Source organism: Semicossyphus pulcher, unplaced genomic scaffold (assembly GCF_022749685.1).
Source record: "Semicossyphus pulcher isolate SPU_LCO1_2020_fin unplaced genomic scaffold, fSemPul1.0.p SCAF_21, whole genome shotgun sequence".
Lineage (NCBI taxonomy): Eukaryota > Metazoa > Chordata > Actinopteri > Labriformes > Labridae > Semicossyphus > Semicossyphus pulcher.
The window spans coordinates 9971174-9994069 of NW_027211695.1; the positions used below are offsets into that span (position 1 = coordinate 9971174).

The 22896-nt window shown below is 42.1% G+C and overlaps 1 protein-coding gene across 1 annotated transcript; it reads right to left on the bottom strand.

Annotated features, from left to right (window-relative positions):
• Positions 1 to 96: 96 nt before the first annotated feature.
• On the bottom strand, positions 97 to 22577 carry hspa12b (heat shock protein 12B). Its single transcript, XM_069672002.1, has 14 exons — positions 22450 to 22577; positions 20186 to 20249; positions 19612 to 19694; positions 18772 to 18896; positions 18506 to 18692; positions 18029 to 18133; positions 17763 to 17879; positions 16289 to 16466; positions 4972 to 5058; positions 3658 to 3762; positions 3323 to 3581; positions 3092 to 3195; positions 1972 to 2162; positions 97 to 1898 (listed from the first exon to the last, which is right to left on the bottom strand). The coding sequence occupies exons 2-14, from the start codon at positions 20229 to 20231 to the stop codon at positions 1422 to 1424; spliced, it is 2064 nt and encodes a 687-aa protein (XP_069528103.1). The 5' UTR covers positions 20232 to 20249; positions 22450 to 22577; the 3' UTR covers positions 97 to 1421.
• Positions 22578 to 22896: the final 319 nt, after the last annotated feature.

A 22896-nucleotide genomic window follows, 5' to 3' on the forward strand; every position in this document is an offset into this window, starting at 1 on the left:
TTGACAATAAGTGAGGATTGTGGTTAATTGTATCATTTTGTATCCTGCTCAATTCCAAAGAAAATGGATTTGAAAAGAACTCAAGAGAAACAGGGATGGGAAAAACAGTTTAACATGATACAGTGGTTTAAAATCGTTTAACATACACATAAATACAGTTTATAACAGCATACACAACATAGAAACGACTCGCTTGCTAGGTGGACAAGTTGAAACCCTTTAATTTATATTTTTACTTGTACTTTGTACTCAATTTTTATTTCCACAGGAGCTTTACTGAGCTATATACATTCTATATCCATTTAATACGTAGAAATTCAGTTTTGGAACTTACTAACAAACTAAAGTTAGAAAAGAAAAAAAACCTCTTAACCCAAAGTCCAATTTTGTTTCCATAGCTTTCCCTGCATTTATCCTGTCTTCTTTGGTTGATGGAATTATCTCAGTTGCCATGCTGATAGCTTAGTTTTGTGGTAAAGACAACTGAGCAAGTTCCATCTGCTGACAAAAGACAGGAATGTAGAAAGCACAAGTAGAGGTAAATAAGTGGACTTGTATGTCACATGTGACAGGTGATTTCTGCCCAGATGATCTCCAGGCTCTCAACAGATCTGGTTGGTTATAATTTTCCGATATAGTTTGAGCTTCAATGAAAATCTGGAAAAACTACTTTAAAGTTAAATAAAGCTCTTATCCTGATTTGAATAAAACTATCACCAAAATCGAACCTACATCTGAATGTGAACAGTGTCATTCTTTATAAAAAGCTGCAGTCCAGGTACTTGTATCAATATCTCATACATGGATAGTGAAGTAGGGTTTAAATGAGGTATTAGATTAAAAGTTTTGAGATATTTATGTGTAAGTCATTAAATGAGGGAAAGAGTCTTGTTATTTAGAAATTAGAATGAGTGATTTTCACTCTAGGTAGTATAATGTATTATGTAGCGTCTTTCTAGGTAACAAACAAACTGTCAGACAGGTTGAATTGTTAGGTATCTTTGTTGCATCATGGATAGTACTTTGCCACCAGCTAGCGTTAGCTTTCACAGAGTTCTTAAAAATGTTCCTCTGCATATTTTCTGCATGGATGTGCCAGTAACAGCATCATATTACATGAGAAATTCTCCACAGAAGCCTTAAGGCAGTCACATGTCTTCTTTTCTGTGCATAAAAGGCACCATACCCTTCAGTTGAGGAGAGACTGGCACTTTTTTTTTCAAAAGGTTTGAGAGTTTTCCTTTTTTCTACTCTAATGAGTACATGTGACGCATAAATGTCTGATTTTCAGGATGTGAGTTCCTGTTCTTTTCAGAAAACACGTCTCCCACTCCCAAAGTACCGCTTTTTCTTCAAATTCTCATCCCTAGAATCAGTTATTTCTGTGTTTTCAAATCCACGTCTCCCCTTCCTGCTCCTCCTCAGTTAGACAGGAAGTCTATGGAAGCCCGGACAGAGCGGTTAGACATTACGTCAACGGCTGTGACTTTGATCTCAGTGTCTCCAAACTGCATGGTTGCTCTGATCTCTCTTCTCTCAGGGCTTCCTCCTCCTCCTGCTCCTCCCACTGCTCCTGGTAGTGGTAATGGTTCTGGTAAATCTAAAGTTATTGTCCCACACTTCCTGACTCCAGGGTCGGAGATGTATGTGACATCGTCGGTCACACTGCAGTAGATGTTGATGATGATCTTCCGCTGGCCCAGACGAGCAGGTGTGTAGCTCCGCCTCACAACTTCGCCCAGAGCCACCGACTGGTCGACAGAGACAAAGCGGTCGAGGATATCGGTGCACCACTCACGACCATCCTTGATGAGGAGTTTGTCACGAGGGTGACGTCCCTCCATGAACCGGTTCAGGACGCCAACACCATAGGTCAGGGGGCATCGACGCACTCTGACCTGTGAGAGAGAACTCATTAGAATATGTTTCATGGAGCTACACTAGGACTAACAGGTACTCTTGAGCACTCACCACAGTGGGATCCAGTCCAAAGAGCACAGCACCTTTAAGTATGGTCAGTCCAACATCATGGGGAATGATAATGCGGCATGTCCGCCCCAGGGCTTTCTGGACTGCTTTCTGCAGCATGGGTGACTCTGCAAAACCACCAACTAGGAAGAGGAAACGCACACTGCGCACCTCTGGCTTTGCCATCAGCTCCTCTAGTAGGGGATAAAAAGAAGGAAGAACATTCATATGACCTTACTTTATTGGGATATAAGAGTAAAGTTTGTGATTGTATTCAACTGGGTGGGGAACAGTAAGTGCTCTGTCACTGGATGTTTCACGAAGGGCTGTTGAGTTCTACTTTCTTTTGATCAGCTACAACTGCCTTTTCTTTATTTTGATACAGGTAAAACCCATTCTTGCCTCTCACTCTTCTTCTCGTCTTATGGTGATCCAACAAAAGCCAGTATGATAAATGCTACATAAACAGTCCCTTGTTTTTAATGTACAACTGGAATGGGACTGATTTAAAACAGGACCCTTCATTTTTTTATTGCTTTAGAAAGGCTAAAAAATTAGGTTACCAAAACCATTATGTTTAAGGTTTGTGCACTTTGATGTATTTTTGTCCTTCCAATTTTTTTTTTACACCATTAAGATTCACACAGCTAAGTTACGAGTTAATAACTGTATGTAATGGACATGTTTGGCACCTTGTCAACCTGTCCAAATTTTTAATTAAACATTAAAAATCCACATTAAAAGATGATAATATATCAACTAGTAAAAGCCAATGCTTAGCATTTTTGGGGAGTTTCACTCCCAATTGGCCAGAAAAGGAATAAGAGTGTCAGTGACACTTTTAGTATGCCGGTCTGTTTGCATCTCTGTGCAGCATCTGCTTGTCTGTTAGCATCTCCTTATACCTATAAACCTTTGCAACCAAATAATTAGAATAATTGGAATAATGAGTTGATAAAAAGTTTGTGGTAATTTTCTTTTGAGTAGCTTCTGTATTGTATATGTTGTATATGTTTATGTATTGTATTATGTATTGGATTATGTATTGGTGCATGCTGTTAATTTGCATGTCATTGTGTGCATATAACCCTGTAGCATGTTCACATGTCTGCGTGTGTCTCACCAATGTGTTTGACAATATTGACGATGGTAGGCTGGAAGAGCTCATTCATGGCTTCCTGTGTCAGCCGCAGCATGCCCTGGGACGACCACTTCACTATGTTCATGCTGACACACACAGAGGAGAGAGTTTGCATATTTGCTATTAATACATACATTTTTTCAGTAATCAAATTGATCACACACTATCAACCATCTCTACTACATACACACACCTCTCCTGGCTCACACTCACTTGCTCCTCCTGAGGGCGGCTTCCACGCTCTGCCCCCTGTGTCTCTTGTAGAAGTCAATGAAAGAGAAGGGCAGGGAGATGTTGAGGGCGTTGGCCCTGCCTGGTGCCGCCGTCCGTTTCCTCGCCTCGAATGCGATGGTGAGGTCCACCCAGGCTGCTGGCCTCTTAGCTTTGAAGCTCTGGACAAAGTCCTCGCCGAAGATCTGACACAGCATGGCTTCGAAGGCCAGATCTACTCCGATGGCACCATGTGGACCACCTGGTAGGCAAACTACATCTTTAAACACTGTAAGTAATTAGTTTGCAACTGTATTGTTGCTTGGGAAAGTTTGTACCTGAAGCTTTGTAGAGTTCTTTAAGTGTTCCCTGTGGCTGCTCAATCTGATGGACTGTAAGGTCAACTGTTCCTCCTCCACAGTCGGCAACAATATACCTATCACCTGAGCAAAAAATAACAAACAAATTTAATACCTGAAGGGTCCTGGAAGTGTTTCACATTTTCATTAAAACGGTACCTTTGAAAATTGAGAAAAACATGCTTATCATTTCGATTTAATGCCCAAGAAACATTGTACACAGTGCTGAAGGACGTTTGTTTCTCCTCAATTTTTTGTAGGACATTCTGGATGATAACGTGTGTTTCCCCTGAAAATCTTCAACCAGTGGACCCTCAAACATAAACAACCTGCAGGCATCTGTGATTGCTGCGCTCTCCCTACGAGTGTGTGTTTGCGTGTGTGTTTATGATATGATCCGTGATAAGAGCTAGTTTTGGCTCAGTTACATTGAGTTAAGCTGACCACACCCTAAACTCAATAAAGGTAGAATTAGATTGTAAGACAGGAAATACATCGGAATAAGAACAAATGAAAAATGAGAGAAAATGCAGAACAGGAGGATAAAAAATGGCTTCTAGGCCTTTGGTTTAGTGAGAGTGCAAAGGCAGAGAGTCTCATGGGCTGGGTCCTTCCTGTGTGTAGCGTGTGTGTGTGTGTGTGTGTGTGTGTGTGTGTGTGTGTGTGTGTGTGGTAAGGAAAGGGAGCAGAAAGGGTCAGCGGGGGCACGTGGCTCCTCAGATTGTTGTCATGGCTCAACAGAACAAAAACGCTGTGTAAAAACAGAGAAGTGGTTGGGTTTGATAGTCCCTTTGTAGGATTTTATCATCCCAGGTACAAGTTGACACTGTGTGAAGTTTATTGTGTACTTGACCTAATTTATGAGTCTTAGTGTGCACCACAGAATAAGAGCCACAGAAACGGTCAGCTGCTTTTTCTGGATCTTTTAACAAGTTCTTAAGGTTGCAGTCAGATGGTGTTTTCTCATCATCTTGAATTTACTTTTAAAAACAATAATTTGAAAAGGCTCTGCACACAGTCTTGATGTATTGGATATAATCTGTGAAACTACAACCAAACTGGGTTAAAGAAATTCACTAGGTACCACAGGAGGACGTGGTGATACGCAGGAAGGAAAAGTATAAATCTATGTCAAAAATGAGAAAGTAGCCTAGTTTTGTCTGCTTCTCACAATAAGTCTGCTGGGGTTAAAAGTCAAAGTCATTTATATCTCCCACATGTGGGGTCTGTCTGTCTCTCTCAAATACACACGCACACAATGACACACCGACACACTGTCACACACAGTCTTACCAGTCTGTAGCTCTGACCACAGCTCTCCAGTTCCACTCTCCACCAGGAAGGTCCTGCTGTGTCTGGAACGCCTCAACTGCTCCCTCGCTGCAACAAACACACACAAAGCTGAATACACACAAGAACAGAACACTCTTCAGTTTTTGTACTTGTGATATTTGGTGTGATCTCTGTGAACACACACATCATTAAATCAGCAGTCACAGTAAGGCAACGGGTAATGGTTATATTTTCTTTTGGCACCCTCTCAGACAGGAAACAGGGAGGTTTAACCAAGGTTTATTTTTAATATTGACTGTTCACCTCAGACAAATATAATGAATAAAATCTGACTTATCTGACTTAAATCTGATTTATTACCAGTCAGGATTGATGAAACATTTCTTGCAAATTCATAGTTAGTTGATTAGTTGAATATTATGTTTATTAAATCAAAAAAATTATCCATAAAATAAAATACAAAATTTAAGATTCAACATTTTAGCAAATATGCTCAATCACTGGCGGTGTGTCCGAAACCGCATACTATAATACCAATCATACTAATCATGACGTAAAATTGAGTATGTCATGCGTTCCTATCTCATAGTATGCAATTTTGTGTATGTGAGAAATGCCCGGATGTATACTAGATCGGCCCGGATATTTGAGTATGAGACGGAAGCTCACTGGTTGTACTCAATTGCCCCAAAATGCATTGCGGCTATTCAGCTTCAACTATGGTAGAGATGGACCGGAGATCAGACCAGATATATGTAGACGATTAAGTCACGTGATACGGAGAAGACGGCTCTGAGTATGATGCCAACGGCATCCTAATAGTCAGATTAGTAGGCAGTATGCAGTACTGTTTGAGTATGTAGTAGACAGTACGTTAGTATGCGGTTTCTGAGACGTTGATGAGAAAAAGTTAAAGCTCCATACTTAAAGCACACTTGGCAATTAGCTTAGAGAAAAAGAGAATGAAAAAGAGATACTTTATTAATCCCCAAGGGGAAATTATTATTTTTTTGCATAGCATCAACACTGGCAGCAGAACAATACTGTCTAAAATTAAAAAATATTTCTACCTTCAACACTCACTAATTATGATTTATTAGCCCTACTTTGTTTACATAAACCGAAATGTAAAATACACGTTTGTGGTTTCAAGTTGTGTTACTTCCTGTAAGGCCACCTAATTCTTGGCAAATAAAAGTTTAACAGGAACTAGCTTGATAGCTGGAGATGCTACACAGAAGTACTTAGTGAAAGGATAAGCTGTTGTTTAATAAACAAGTTTTGGCAAGAAATCCTCCTAAAGGCCACAAATAGTCATTTTTACACTTCTGTTTTGTAGGCATGTTTCTCAGTGTTATGGCTATATGTGTTCACCGCACTGTTTGTCCCTTTTGGCTTTCTGTTGTGTCTTCCCAGCTGTATCTTCCCAGCTCTTCCCTGCTGATTGCAGAATGAATCAAACCTGGTGTTGGGTGCTTAAAACCCCCAGACATGACATCTGAAGAGAAAGGCTTCTGGAGTGGGGACTGCAGTGGTTGTGCCTCTTAGACTGGGATTTTGTGTTGCGTTCTAGTTGCTTTTGTGAGCCTTCAGTTAATAATTTGGTTGTTTAATTGTTATTTAATAAATCCCATGTATTTGAGTGTCTTTAGGTTTTCACATGGTTATATTTGGGTAAATTGTGGATAGTTTTTAGGCCCGTAGGGCCACCTTAGGGTTGGGTGTAACACTAAGATAGCTAACAACAGGCTAGCTTTTCAAGCTGCTTTCAGTTTCCAGTTGCTATAAGGCTAGCTAATCACCTGCCAGCTCCATACTTAAAATAGCTAATGCTATATCAATATTTAGGGCCCGAGCACCAGGCGGTGCGAGGACCCTATTGGATCTGCTATGTTTATTATTCTTTCTTGTCCAAAATGAATTGCATATTTGGTGGCTTTAACATGCCCCGAAACTCATGAAAGTGGGCACACGCATGAAAAGTGGCGAAAATTTACATTTGATAAGGCTCTCGCATAGAGGTGGAGCAAAATGGCTCCATAACGCCCCCTATACATTTTAAAAAAGGCCTCCCCATAGAGATTACTTTCACCTAGGTGTATGAAATACCTCAAACCCAACAGGAAGTTTTCAAAATAAAGCCCATTTTTGCCAATTTACAAGGTGCATACTTGAACAGAAAATCATTGCAACTCCCATAAACAATCTTCTATCTTCTTCATATTTCACATGTTTGACAAGAGTCGCAGCCTGAACACAATTACATGAAAATATTTCCCATCAGGCTGAGCGCCCCCTACTGGAAACAGGAAGTGACATGTGTACTCTACAAGCCCCTCCTCCAAGGTGATAAAACATATTAACCTCAAATTTATGTCAGGTCCTAAGACCTCAATCAAGGTTTGTGAAAAAACTTGGTGAGCTTTCAAGCGAAGATTACCTTCGCCATGATGCCTCGCCATGACATTTAGGCATTGATAACTCGGCTGTACTTGATCATATCGGCACCAAATTTCATATGCTTGATAAGAATCCCACCCTGAACAGATCTACACACTCCTTTTTTTGCCAATTCCATAGCGCCACCCACTGGTGACAGCCTGTATCAACTCTCACATTGTCCAATCTCCACCAAATTTCACTGCCCTGAACAGATCTACATATACATTTTTCACTCATAGTAATAGCGCCACCTACTGGCCAGAGCCTGTATCATATACATTGTCCAAACTCCTCCAAATTTCTCAGGTTTCATGAGGGTACTGCCCTGAATACATAGGCATATTAATTTTTTTGCTCATACTCTTAGCACCACCTACTGGTAAGAGCCAGTACTAACTCTCACATGTACAACGTTATATCAGCTTCAAATTTCACATGCATGATTATTGTCCCGGCCTGAACAGGTCTAGATATTGATTTTTCGCACATACTCATAGCGCTTGCGGTTTTAATTTCACTTATATTTGAGATGTTCTTTGCATTTCTCTAATTTGTACTGTATTTTTGGAGCTACCTGGCACTATAATTTCTTTCGGGATTAATAAAGTTCTCTTATCTTATCTTAAGTAAACAGGCTGACTTTCATATCTTAGAAATACAACCAGTACGAGATTTGAGTGATTATATCAGTCTCTGTTGTACAATTTTGATATCAGTTGATTTAATTCACTAAACTTCTCATTGCGGATTAGTACGATCTGATGTAGTCCTCCAGAGTCTGTGATCAGATAGACTGTTTCTGTAGGGGTGGCCTTTAACAGCACCACTGCTTTTTTACAGCAGGGGTCTGCTATACAGAAATTATACATCAAAGAATCAGAATAGTGTTCAATAAAGCTGTGTAATAAATGTGGGCATTACACTTTTGACCAATTCAGAAAGTTTGCAGACAGCTGATGAAGCTGATTCAATACGTTCATCTCCTCTGCATGTTCTGGTTTGATAGAAAACAATAACTTGGATGAATCTGGATTTTGATTTAAAGTTTAAATTCTTCTAAAACAGACACTTGCTCATAACTAGGCAGTAAAAGGCAGCACACTTTTAAGTAATTATGTCATGCAAAATAATCATAATCATAATTTTAATTATAAATAAACATAAACAAATGTTGAATTTTCTGGATACATACAAACCACTTCTTTGCGCCTCAAAGGGCTACAGGGCAATCATTGTTTGTTATATGTTCTGTCAAAATAATGTCATTTTCTAATGTCTAAATATGCCAACATGTTTTGTTTTAAAAGCTTTTGCTTACCTCTCTAACAGTCCTGTGACTTTTTACCTTTATAAACACAAAAAAACCTAAAACACTGTATATCCTGGAAGGGAATGTCTTTGGTTCAGGTTTCATTCCACATATCGAACAATGAAACAGACTAATACTAACAATTAATTTTTTTTTTGTTGTTGTAATAATTAGACTGAAGAATTCTCAGTCTTCATCCTCGGGCAGGAAACAGCAGCAAAATGCTTTTCGAAACCACCTGAAGAATTTTGGATTCGTCCCTTGGTGACCACACCCTTCTGTGTGTGTGGATCATTCTGCACAGCATCATGGATGGTCTGAACAACAGGTTCTTCACTGGGCTGCTCATTCCTAACCTCACCCTCCAGGACTGAAGCAATGGCAGTAGCTTCAGCTGGCAGGGTTACAGGTGATGGAGCTGGAAACAGGGTCTGAGGAGCAGGTTCTTCGCTGGGCTCCTCATTCCTAACCTCACCCTCCAGGACTGAAGCAATGACTGTAGCTTCAGCTGGCAGGGTTACAGTAGGTGATGGAGCTGGAAACAGGGTCTGAGGTGCAGGTTCTTCGCTGGGCTCCTCATTCCTAACCTCACCCTCCAGGACTGAAGCAATGACTGTAGCTTCAGCTGGCAGGGTTACAGTAGGTGATGGAGGTGGAAACAGGGCCTAAGGACCAGGTTCTTCACTGGGCTGCTCATTCCTAACCTCACCCTCCAGGACTGAAGCAATGACTGTAGCTTCAGCTGGCAGGGTTACAGTAGGTGATGGAGCACCAGCATGCATGTTTGATTTCGTCTGAGGCTCAAACAGCACACAGATTTGCCCCATTGCAACATTAGTGATGATGTTCAGCAGCTCTGGCTCAAATCGCCTCAGCTTCATCCTCAGAGTGTCTGGAGAGAAAATCTGCCTCACCTTCCCCAGTATAGAGAGGACCATGTCATGGAGCGGGAGAAGCTGACCTGATGGAGCGTGGTCGACAGAGCTGAGGAGACTCCATCCAGAACTGCTTGAGTCACGCCAACAGCCATTCCACTGAGCTTCTGGGAGGGCATGTTGAAGAAGGTGGTTAATCGAGGTACCCAGATGCCCTGCAGGACTTTCGGAACCACATCCATCACCACCTCTTGTGGACTTAACAGTTTGGAGCTGTGGGCCTCCTGCTGCTGCTCCACCAGGATCCTGGCATATTCCTGAGCCTGGTTGATGATCTTGGGATGTTTAAAGGAGGGAGGCATGGCCTCTGGTGAGTCAAGCAGACATTTGGCTTCAAACTCAACATCTCTCTTTTGCATGCTGGTGTTCACCTCCCACACCAGCTTAAGAAGAGGCTTGACATCACCATCAAAATCCTCCATCTCAAACTCCCAGAGCTGCACTCTCAGCGTCTTTTTACTCTCCTCCATCAGCAGGTCAGTGATGTCTTCAACACTGACCGCTGATGGGAGCTCGTTCTTCTGCTGAAGCCTTAACATTTCAGTCACTATTGCGATCTTGGTTTTATATGACTGGATGTGCCAGAAGATCTGCAGAGCGTGTTCATAAATGGGTGTGTCAAATAAGACCCTGATGGGTCTGTAGATGCCTCTGCTTCCTTCAGGTGATGGAGCTGAAAACAGGGTCTGAGGAGCAGGTTCTTCGCTGGGCTGCTCATTCCTAACCTCACCCTCCAGGACAGAAGTAATGGCAGTAGCTTCAGCTGGCAGGGTTACAGGTGATGGAGCTGGAAACAGGGTCTGTGGAGCAGGTTCTTCGCTGGGCTGCTTATTCCTAGCCTCACCCTTCAGGTCTGAAGCAATGACTGTAGCTTCAGCTGGCAGGGTTACAGGTGATGGAGCTGGAAACAGGGTCTGAGGAGCAGGTTCTTCGCTGGGCTCCTCATTCCTAACCTCACCCTCCAGGACTGAAGCAATGGCAGTAGCTTCAGCTGGCAGGGTTACAGTAGGTGATGGAGCTGGAAACAGGGTCTGAGGAGCAGGTTCTTCACTGGGCTGCTCATTCCTAACCTCACCCTCCAGGACTGAAGCAATGACTGTAGCTTCAGCTGGCAGGGTTACAGTAGGTGATGGAGCACCAGCATGCATGTTTGATTTTGTCTGAGGCTCAAACAGCACACAGATTTGCCCCACTGCAACATTAGTGATGATGTTCAGCAGCTCTGGCTCAAATCGCCTCAGCTTCATCCTCAGAGTGTCTGGAGAGAAAATCTGCCTCACCTTCCCCAGTATAGAGAGGACCATGTCATCTCTCATGGAGCGGGAGAAGCTGACCTGATGGAGCGTGGTCGACAGAGCTGAGGATACTCCATCCAGATCTGCTTGAGTCACGCAAACAGCCATTACACTGAGCTTCTGGGAGGGCATGTTGAAGAAGGTGGTTAATCGAGGCACCCAGATGCCCTGCAGGACTTTCGGAACCACATCCATCACCACCTCTTGTGGACTTAACAGTTTGGAGCTGTGGGCCTCCTGCTGCTGCTCCATCAGGATCCTGGCATATTCCTGAGACTGGTTGATGATCCTGGGATGTTTAAAGGAGGGAGGCATGGCCTCTGGTGAGTCAAGCAGACATTTGGCTTCAAACTCAACATCTCTCTTTTGCATGCTGGTGTTCACCTCCCACACCAGCTTAAGAAGAGGCTTGACATCACCATCAAAATCCTCCATCTCAAACTCCCAGAGCTGCACTCTCAGCGTCTTTTTACTCTCCTCCATCAGCAGGTCAGTGATGTCTTCAACACTGACCGCTGATGGGAGCTTGTTCTTCTGCTGAAGCCTTAACATTTCAGTCACTATTGCGATCTTGGTTTTATATGACTGGATGTGCCAGCAGATCTGCAGAGCGTGTTCATAAATGGATGTGTCAAATAAGACCCTGATGGGTCTGTAGATGCCTCTGCTTCCTTCAGGTGATGGAGCTGAAAACAGGGTCTGAGGAGCAGGTTCTTCGCTGGGCTCCTCATTCCTAACCTCACCCTCCAGGACTGAAGCAATGACTGTAGCTTCAGCTGGCAGGGTTACAGTAGGTGATGGAGCTGGAAACAGGGTCTGTGGAGCAGGTTCTTCACTGGGCTGCTCATTCCTAACCTCACCCTCCAGGACTGAAGCAATGACTGTAGCTTCAGCTGGCAGGGTTACAGTAGGTGATGGAGCTGGAAACAGAGTCTGAGGAGCCGGTTCTTCACTGGGCTGCTCATTCCTAACCTCACCCTCCAGGACTGAAGCAATGACTGTAGCTTCAGCTGGCAGGGTTACAGTAGGTGATGGAGCACCAGCATGCATGTTTGTTTTCGTCTGAGGCTCAAACAGCACACAGATTTGCCCCACTGCAACATTAGTGATGATGTTCAGCAGCTCTGGCTCAAATCGCCTCAGCTTCATCCTCAGAGTGTCTGGAGAGAAAATCTGCCTCACCTTCCCCAGTATAGAGAGGACCATGTCATCTCTCATGGAGCGGGAGAAGCTGACCTGATGGAGCGTGGTCGACAGAGCTGAGGAGACTCCATCCAGAACTGCTTGAGTCATGGGAGCTCGTTCTTCTGCTGAAGCCTTAACATTTCAGTCACTATTGCGATCTTGGTTTTATATGACTGGATGTGCCAGAAGATCTGCAGAGCGCGTTCATAAATGGGTGTGTCAAATAAGACCCTGATGGGGCTGTAGATGCCTCTGCTTCCTTCAATAAACTCCATGGCGAATTAGTTTCTTTATCCAAGTACATAAAAAGATAAGTGTAGCAATGCACTGGCAAAACAATTTCAAAACAGTCAAGCTAATAGACTCAAGGGTACTCCTAAACAGTTGATCCTCCAAGCACAAATGACCAGACTGTCTTTTATTAAGGGCAGAGATTAAAGGTTCTCAGATGGTCTTTGATACCTACCTACCCTTTCATTTCATCAAAATTAACTGCAAAATGTGTGTCTTTTAGCTTATTGTTTGGGTTTTCTGGCTGCTACTGATTAACTTTGACCACCCTCATAGACTGTTTTCAACCTTAGCAGGCAGGTATTTTCTTCAAAAAAGATGTAAAAATGTCCTTAATGCTACTTGGCCAGCAGCTAAAAACAGACAGAACGGTTAGCAATTAGCTGGTGAAAAAAGTGGAGCATTAGCCTCCAAGGAACTACATATTTATATCAGGAATGGAATGAGAACAAAAACTGAGCTTAAAGCAGAGTGAGTATTAAACGTATTCATCACGGTACCAGAAACATGACTGCAAATGAATGCTAATGTTGTTTTGTGTCTCAAGCTGGATGTGTAAGCAACTGTCTGCTAACCTGTCACCAAATCAACTTAACAAGTGTCATTAAAGTGACAGTGTTGTTTTCACTGCCCTCAAGTGGTCAAAAAACAAATTAATACAGGTTAGACATGTATCTAATACAAAACATGGAATTAAAAATAAGTATATATTTAAAAAAAATATTGAACTACTCATTAAATGGATAGGCTTTACTGTGATGTTTTCAGTTGTGTTCAGTTTTTGGTCTTTGATAGATTGGGTCAGGGGCACAGCAATGATTTGTGAAGTAGGTGTTCTTGCCTTTCCTAGCTTCAAATTCAACAAGAATTATCATGGACTCTCTCCAGCTAGGGCCCCAAGAGTCATTACCGTCTTTCAACACCTAACACTGCTTTGCCTTAATTCAAACATTTTTTCTCTTCTGTATAAACAAACTGCGGGGTCGGACACTTAAGCTGTTCTTTCACTAATGCACATTGCAAACTGCCTCTAGCAAAAACATAAACATCCTTACTTTTAACCTAATGAAGATGAATGTTTTTAATTTATACTACATATGATTAGGTTTAAACAAGTTTCATAACACATGATGTCATACCATCTACCAAATGGATAGTATAAAGTCTTTCAAACTAAGCAAGGCAAGATAAAACATACCAAAGCCATAGTCAAAATGTTTTTGCATGACAGCAGCAATTTGCTTGAAATAAAGAATGTTCTCAAATTTCAACTTTCTCTTTGTGCTCAGCTTGTAAGTGAGCTGACTGGCAAATCCTGTGCATGGATGGAGGCCAACAAAAACAGTTCACACTTAAACACAGCTGACAGAAATACACAGTACCTGTCAGGCAGTTTACCCACGCAAAAACACTTATATGCTTCCATATGTGTAAGTGAACCCTTGAAATAAGGCATAATGGCTTTAAGATGAGAAATAACTACAGGTCAAAGAGACCAAAGAAACCTTTTTTTGTATTTCTGCCTCTTGCTTTTAATAATACAACCTCTTTTTTAGGGTTGCAGGGAAGCTGGGGCCCTGATGTAAAACTATGGGTGTTACCTCAGACTCTATAAGTACTACGCACCACAAAACTTACAAAAAGAGTTGTGAATATACATTTGTGGCAGGACATGTAAAGAAAGAGAGTCAAGTACTATAAAGATTTCAGATTTATTGAGCAAAAATGTCGATTATATCATAAAAGTACAGTTGTTTTAAGACCCTTGATGACGCAGAAGGTAATATATGTGCATCTCTATGTGAGTGTGCAGCTTTGTATGAGGCTGATGAATGAAATGCAAGTCTGGAAACCATTTGCAAACTATTTGAAACAGCAGAAAATAAAATAAATGTACGCGTGTGTGAGTGAGTGCATTTGTGTGTGTATGTGTGTGTTAATGACTCCCCCGTGCTATCTTTGGAGATGAAATGAGGTGGAAGAAAAGCTAAAGATAGTAAAAAACATGACCATGATGCCAAGTATGTGTGTGTGTTTGTGCGTGTGAGTGGAAACACATTATGCCTGTTTGTGTCTGCAGAGTCCCTGAAAAGTGTACAACCTGGAAAAAGAAAGTTAGAGAGAAAACAAATGGTTGAGAGAAAGAGGGAAAGCAAATGAATGTGAGTGAAGGAGAGGGAGAATGACAAGCCAGGAGGGGGTGAGATCATACTGCACCTTGTTCCAATTACAATATCCTGTGTTTAGTGTGTGTCTTTGTGTGTATGAATGTTCTTAGTGTGTGTGTCCATGACTGCATATGTATACGTGGGGCTGTGCAGGGGATTTTGGACGGCATGTTCATTTGCTGGATTATGCGCCAGTCTCGTTTTTCCCAGCCTGAAATTGCTCTTTGTTCCCCTTCTGCACATCAGTACAGTTTTCTTGTGACTGCTCCAAACACAAATGTTTTCAATTGAGCTTTAAAGAAGAGTAGTTAGGTTTATTTAAGTAGTTGCTTTTGTCCTTTTATTTTGGAAAATTCTGGAAGTATTTTTCCTGTATGTAAAGATTCCATTTTAAAGTTGCACTATTCAATATTTTTGGCTGACCGCCGGGGGCAGCCCTACACATGTGTCTGTGTGTGACTGACATAGTAACTGGCTGACTGACTAACTGAGTGAGTGACGGTTCTTTCAGAGCCGTAGAGACAGAGAGAGTTGTGACACAATGACGGTTCACGGAGCATATTGGACCTCCACAGATGCGACTCTCTTTTTATTTTGTCCGGGGAGTAGGCAGGGTTGCTGCTCCGCTGCTCGTCCGCTGTCCTCACCTATGTCCACAGCGTGCACCTGCTGTCAAACAAGTTGTCATCAGCCTCATAAGGACAGTCCTTGTAACACATTGCCCACAAAAGTGCACATTGACCTGATGTGGTGAGCCACATACTAGGTTTTGACCTAGTCTTGTTCCATCAACAATAGGTCGCCAAAACTCACAGGGAATTACCAAAACTCTGCAGTTCCCCTCAGCTCTGTGGAGTGATTTTGCATCTCTCAGCTCACTGTTTTGGTTTCTAGACGGTAAGATTACTGTTTGCGCTCCCTTTGGTGTCATTTTCAGGCTCACAAGGCCACTATTTTCAGCAAAAAAGGTCTGATGCACCAAATGTTAACAACCTACCCGTTAAAAAAATCAGAGATACACGCTGGAGCACACATGATTTGTGTTAAAAGGTAAGTGAATGTTGAATTTATATAATTGTGATGACTAAAAACCCAACTACAAATGGATGCTAATATTTCTCTGAATCTTTTGGATGTGTAAAAAAGTGTTTGCTTATAGATTACAAAATCAACTTTGTAATGTGATCATATGTCAGTGTTCACAACTTGTTGCACTGCCAAGAATTGCTTTATGTAATGCAATTCAGAGGCGCACGAATTGTTTCAAATTTAAAATGCTCTCCTGTTTCAATTGCAACCATATTCTGTGCCGAAAGTTTTCCAAAATTTGGGATCTGATCGTGATCCGAAGAAAGACACACACACACACACACACACACACACACACACACACACATGTGCATATACACAACTTATACACAACTGCAAAGTCATGACGCAAAACCACAAACAGTATCTGAAGTCAGATCTCTCCCCTCAGTGCTCTCTCTTTCTTTTATGCACACACACTCACACGCTCACACACAAAAAATGTTCATCCTTTGCATAAACCGCAATCCCCCAATGAAATGCACCCACAACATTTCCAGGAACATACTGTGGTTTCATGCTCATGCTAATGACAAAGCCCAAAAGAAGACACAAAGAAGTGCACACACACATAAACACACTCACACTCTCTCTCTTCACTACCTTGTCTGAAGCTGGAGTCGAAGGGCCGGGATCCTTCCAGGTCCAGGCCATTTGTGAGTGGCTGCAAGGTTAGGTCAATCACCTGGTGGAGGCGGAGCTTACGGCAGTAAATGGATGCAGCTTCGGGTTCCAGAGCAATGAGTAGCTGCTCAGGACAGTCAGGAGACACCAGACCGGCCTGGAGGAGAAATGAAAGACAGCGAGGGAGAGAAAATTTACAAGCTGTATTAAAATATCCTGCAATGCTATTAAATACATGTAGATCATATGGAGGCTGAACAAGAGAAAATTAGACATTAGACATACTAATATTGATAAAAGCAGAATTACTCTGAATTATATTCAGAGTAAAGTTGAGTGGCTGAAATGGTCAGTGTGTGCTTGTGTGTGTGTGTATTCATGTGTGGGTGTTCAGGGCGGGGGTCTGGACACCACTTCCTGTGTTTGTACGCCGGTCTCCCTCATTGTTCACTTCTGATGACATCATCACCAGCAGGAAGCACACACACCCCGACGGCTTCAAACTGGGAGCCAGCGCAGGGTGTGTATATGTCAATGAGCATGTGAAAGTATGTATGCATGAGACTGGTGAGTGAAGGACAGAGAGATAGTGCTTGAAAAGTCAAATAGTGTGTGTATGTGTTGGTGTACAATGTGAAAACGTAATAGAGCGAGAACGAGACAAAAAAAAGCAGACATTAAAAATATAAGGGTGTGCAGTCTTTCCCATGGACTATTGCGTATTGTACTTAAGTACACTCACACACACACACACTCGCACACACAAAGGTCGATCCATTCTCAATGATGTGTATTGCGATAGGACCGCCTGCATTCTTGTTCATGTACGCACACTTCCTACAAGACATTGTAACACGTACATAGTAAAGGAGTGTGAGTGTGTTGGTGGAAATATATACATGAACGATGGAGGGAAAAGTGCAGTGTTCTCCATGTGTATCTGTGTGTGTGTTCCATTGGAACATGAAGCCTTTATCTCATGCTTTATACCATCACTTTCTTTCCATCTTCCAGTTTGAGTCCTGGTTCTGACAAAGAGGGCCTTTCTGTGTGGAGTGTGCATGTTCTCCCCGTGCATGTGTGGGTACCCACCGGGTACTCTGGCTACCTCCCACAGTCCAAAGACATGCTCGTAAGGTTAATTGGTGACTCTAAAATTCCCCGTGGTGTTAGTGTGAGCGTGAAAGGTTGTTGTCTCTATAGCCCCTATTCCACTGGCCAAAAAACCCATTAACCCCCAGCACTTGAATATTGTTCCAAATTTGTCGGCACCGAGTTTGATACACAGACTGAATGAGTAATAGAATAAAAGAATGAATAGAATGAATGAGTCATAGATACAATAAAGACCTAACCACCATAACATCTCCCCCCCCCCCCCCCCCCCCCCAAATAGACTGATAACCCCTTTCAGCCAGACACTCTATGCATTACTCATTGTGTGTGTTCCTACCAGGTATGCAGCCTCTCTCATAAACTGTTTGGCAGGTTGTCTCCACACAGCTGGGACAGTGATTACCCATCTGATCTCATCTCCCTCCAGCACTGATGATGACTGGTCCTTCACCTCCTAAAATAGAATTAATGGAACACTTTATTGAAATGGAGCTTCAGATACGAGAGCTTAAGATATGAGCTTCCATCTCTGAACATTGACAATAGTATCAGTGTAAAAACAAGTAAACCATTGCAGTGATAAACTGGGGCTTTAAAGGGTACCTTTAGAGCATGTTCCCTGAAGAAGTGCAGGGCGTGAGCAAACACCTCGATGGCCCTGACCCTCCGACCATTGACCGCCTCCAGTTCTGTCTCCATGGTGAGGTCCTGTAGCAAACACAACCAGAAACTGCTGAAACACTGCTGCAAAAAAAGTAATCTTTCTGATGCATAAAGCCTTAAAGGGGTACTCCAGAACTTTAGTACTGCACTTGCATAAAGTCGACAGACATGTGAGAGACAAAGTTAATACAAATGGTCAAAGCTGAAGCATCGGATGCCGAAATATCTTGATCTTTTAATCCCTAGTACATTTCAAGCTCTCCATGTCAATTCCCACAATGCAATTTGGTTGTGTTTCTTCATCACAGCCTACTTACATGAAAGTCTAAGTCTATGTCGTGATAACCCTTTATCGCATCACTCATCAGGGTCAGGACACATTATACAAGTCATTTTTAAAAAACAAATATCTCTTACACTTGTGCTGTGAATCTTCATCTTGAACTTATCAAAGTAGAGCCAGTGTCGGGCCTCCTCTGGATCCAGGTCGTGGTAGAAGTCCCGAGCTGCAAACCCAAAACTATGAAATCTCAAATCAGGGGTCAGCAGCAGACACGTCGGACTCTTTTGATTGGCGACTCCTGGGTCTCCTCCCTCCCAGCGCCTGCATGGATGGGAGGAAAAAGATGTCAAGGGTGGAAAATATCGAAGAATCACAACAAACAGTACAAAAAGCCTCTTACTTCATCATGTGTATGGCCTCTGAGTCCTGTGTGAAGCTGAAAGCGTAGCCGCTAGAAGTGGTCCCAAAGTCTATTGCCACAACAACTGAGAACGGACAGGCCATCCTGGGTCTGACCTCCACCCTCTGAGAGAGAGAAATCAGGTGAGAAGAGGAAGAAGAGGCAGAGTGTGTGTGTTGTACTTAGTTTATTGCTCCTGTGCTCATTCATCTTCTTTTCGTTACCTTACTGTTTTTATTCACCTCTGCAACACAGGATAAAGAAGCTACTGCCCTGATGGGTACTCCAATTATTCTCAACAGTGTAGTGCTGATTAGCAAATATTTGCATGCTAACCCGCGAAACTCAGATGTTGCGCATTAAAAACATTATACCTTTTATCATTGGAAACTTGATAGCATTAGCATCAGAGCTAATGTGGGCTATTGTGACTGTATGGAGAGGAAGCATGAGTCGATTTTTAACCAATGATTTCCGTAATAACTGGTTTCTAATGAGTAGAAAAAAGTTCCGAATTATGAGGTTGGCTTGGAAATCGGAAGCTTTTTTTACATCCACTTTCTTTTCGGTCCTCTCCTCTGTTAGAGTTAGAGTTGTGAGAGTTAGCGCCGACAAGTATATCTCTTTACCACAGATTGTAGTCTTTATTGGGCACATTTCAAGGCCTACACTTTACTTTAAACTGAGTGTAAGTGTAATTTAAAGCCACTAATAACAGTGAGAAATAGATGTGGGTTTACAGCTTGTGATTTAGAGCTCCATATAAAGTAAATAAATAGAATAAGGAAAGGGTGTGTAGGAGTGTCAGTGGTGAATGTGTGTGTGTTCGTGCATAGTTACCGGGGAGGGTGAGGGAGTGAGTGGTGTGATGCTGCAGTCATTTCTAGCCGTGGCAGGAGATGAAGGGGCTGATAAATTATCACCTGAGAATTAATAGAGAAGAGAATAGAAGGAAAAACGCTTCTGATGGTAAATATTACAATCTCATTATCAACATGTTTCAGAATTGACACTTACTTTACTGGAAAACGAACACAATAGCCAAAAAACTCTGTTTAAGCGATATGCAGCCATGGGGAAACTCTTATCACAAGGAAAGAGCAGTTTTTGGACTGTAATCAGCTGCGTATACTAACATATATATACAATATGCACATGCAGAACAATCGTATTTGGGAGTTAGGTTGTGAACACATTTGACCTAAAGCTTTCTAGATGTGAGACTGAGTATTCGTTATTGAATTTGAATGACTGGAATGTCACAATGGAATCTGATGTGAGTAATATTCCCAAGTGGGAGAGGCACATGGAAATGTCAGTGTGATCACGCACCCAAAGATAACAGGAGAGAAGTGAGTCATTTTGAAGCTACCATGGTAATGAAGCATGGGTATAAACTGTATACATGTCTCACCGGGTATCTGCAGGCTGTTGGCATCTGGCTGCACCACGTCAGCCATTTTTACAGGAGCCAGTGTCTGCAAAGAAACACACATGATGCAAAAATAATAATTAAGGAGGAAAATGTTGATTGATCGTTGATCTTTAGCTTCTATATTTTCTTCTGTTTACCAGCTAGCTTAAGTCTGCCATGTGTTGCTGGGCAGTGTATAATGGGTTTGTACTGTATATAATGCACTAAATAGTGAGTCATTCTTGTTAAGATATTCATCAGCCAAGGAGGGAAGCTGACACAACCCAACCCAAGCATCCTTCACTGCAACTGTCACAGTGCACTTCTTGCTCCCATCTGCTAAAACAATAACTGCTGCATTGGACTAGTTGCATAGAGAAGCCATCATGAGTTTTTGTATGTATCAAATGTCTACAAATATGTGAATACCATATTACTATAGGTAATACCAATTCCAACACCTACACGTATTGGCTGATACAGAGTGACCCTTCAATACAGGTGCTATAAAGAATATACATAATACAAAAAGTAGCTTTGACTAACATTGAACTCACTGAAAGCATCACACTGTTGTTGTCTGTTATTGTCACTTGATAATAGATCTAAAACATGATTTGTGGGGGGCTAATTGGTAATATTGGATTTATGCATTGACAAGCATATACCTGATACCTGATACCCAATACCCGATACCCGATACCCAATACCCGATACCTGATACTCGATACTCGATGCCCGATGCCCAATATCCGATACCTGATACCCGATACCTGATACTTGATACTCGATACTCGATGCCCGATACCTGATACCCAATACCAATACCTGATACTCGATGCCCGATACCTGATACTTGATACTCGATGCCAGATACCTGATAATCGATACCCAATGCCTGATACCTGATACTCGATAGTCGGTACCCAATGCCAGATACCTAATACCTGATACTCAATATCCAATACCTGATACTCGATACCCGGTACTAAATGCCTGATACCTGATACTCTATACCCCATACCCCATACCCGATATCGCTTTTTAGACAATATCGGAGACCAATATTGATACTGGTATTGTATCGAAAAAAGGTAAACATGAGGACAAGTGAAAGAAACTGTTTGAAATTACTTTTCCTAATCACGAGCACAGATGTGACAGAAAAAAAAAAATGAATGATGAGAGAATGGGAAGATGCATGGGCTCAAAATTTGGATACATGGAGTGTATTTACAGTTCATACAGTGTATGAATGTGAACTTGTATTTCATTTGTTTTATTCCTTATTAGTGACTTTGGTAGTGTGTGTGTGTGTGTGTGTGTGTGTGTGTGTGTGTGTGTGTGTGTGTGTGTGTGTGCGTCTGTGTGCATGCGTGTAGTATTGCAGCTCTGAGACTCATTGAATCAGCCTGTGATCTTAGCCAAGAGCAAACTAAACATGAGTGCAATGAGACAAAGATGTGTTTGTTCTGTGTGTGTGTGTGTGTGTGTGTGTGCACATGTATGTGTGTGTGTGCGCGCTTATGCAAGCAAGTGTGTGTGTGGTTGAGAAAATGAAAAAAAGATAAAGAGACCATAACTTAGATTGACAACCTTTCTTTGCATACATGCATGCAACATCTGTGTGCATTTATTTTTGCCTCGGCCAGAAACAATTGAACATAATGTTTGCATCATTTGCTTTCTTTCGCAGCCCGTCCTTGCTTTTTAATGATAAAACCAGAGAGGATAAAAATCCACATCTATCCCCTGCTTCATCGCTCTTGCACATACATTTTTGGTTGCATATTTTTTGCTTTTTTTTCTGTCAACCAATCATTGCTTTTTACGCTCAGTGTTAAATGATCTGAACCCCTTGGCCCTCAAGTCTTTTTTTCTCTCCCTCTTTCTTGGACGCACGGCTGAGATCTAGCAGGGGATCAGCAGAACAAGCAACCCTAACTCCACAGAGACCCTAACCCCACATTAGAAGCAGATTGTGCAACACACTCCACTTACATGCACCATTGACGACAAAACTGTCTTACTCTCAAGTATGTAGACAATTGAAATTTTGAAAACATTTCTGGTTGATTTACTGGCACGGCAGGTTTTATTGTCTTGCAGCTTTTAATGCAATAAGCAAAACAACACAAACAGGTTTATCATTTAGAATGCTTTTGTTTGAATCAGCTTATAAAAAGTACATTCAACCTCACTAGAAACAAGCTACACATCATCAGCAATTATAACTGCAATGTTATTATTTTGGCTTAACTTACCTCTTTGTTTCCTGTTGCAGCGCTAGACTCTTGTCTTGTTTTGCCTCTCCAAAAGTATTCCCAAACTCTGGACTCAAGTTTGGAATCCGCCTCCAGTGAGGGAGATGGATAGAGGAACCACGGGAGGAAAGAGGATGCTTTCCTAGAAATCCGTTGTTAAAAATGTAAGATTTCCCAGCTGACCTAGCGGCAGATGACCTCAAAGTTTGAAATCCCCACTCATAAAAGCTCACAATGTTACTTCATTGATGGAAAACAGAATCTTTCTTCTTCCCTGCTCTTCCTAGTGAGGCTCTGAGTTGGATTTGTAGCTCTGTCTCTCTGCAGCTGGGCTCACTGCCTCTCTGCTCTGCACAGGAATGTCAGAAAGTAGTGGTGACACACATACACACACAGACCGGTTGCAGTGGTGGGAGGGCTGTGACAGCACATATGGGGGGAATGCTG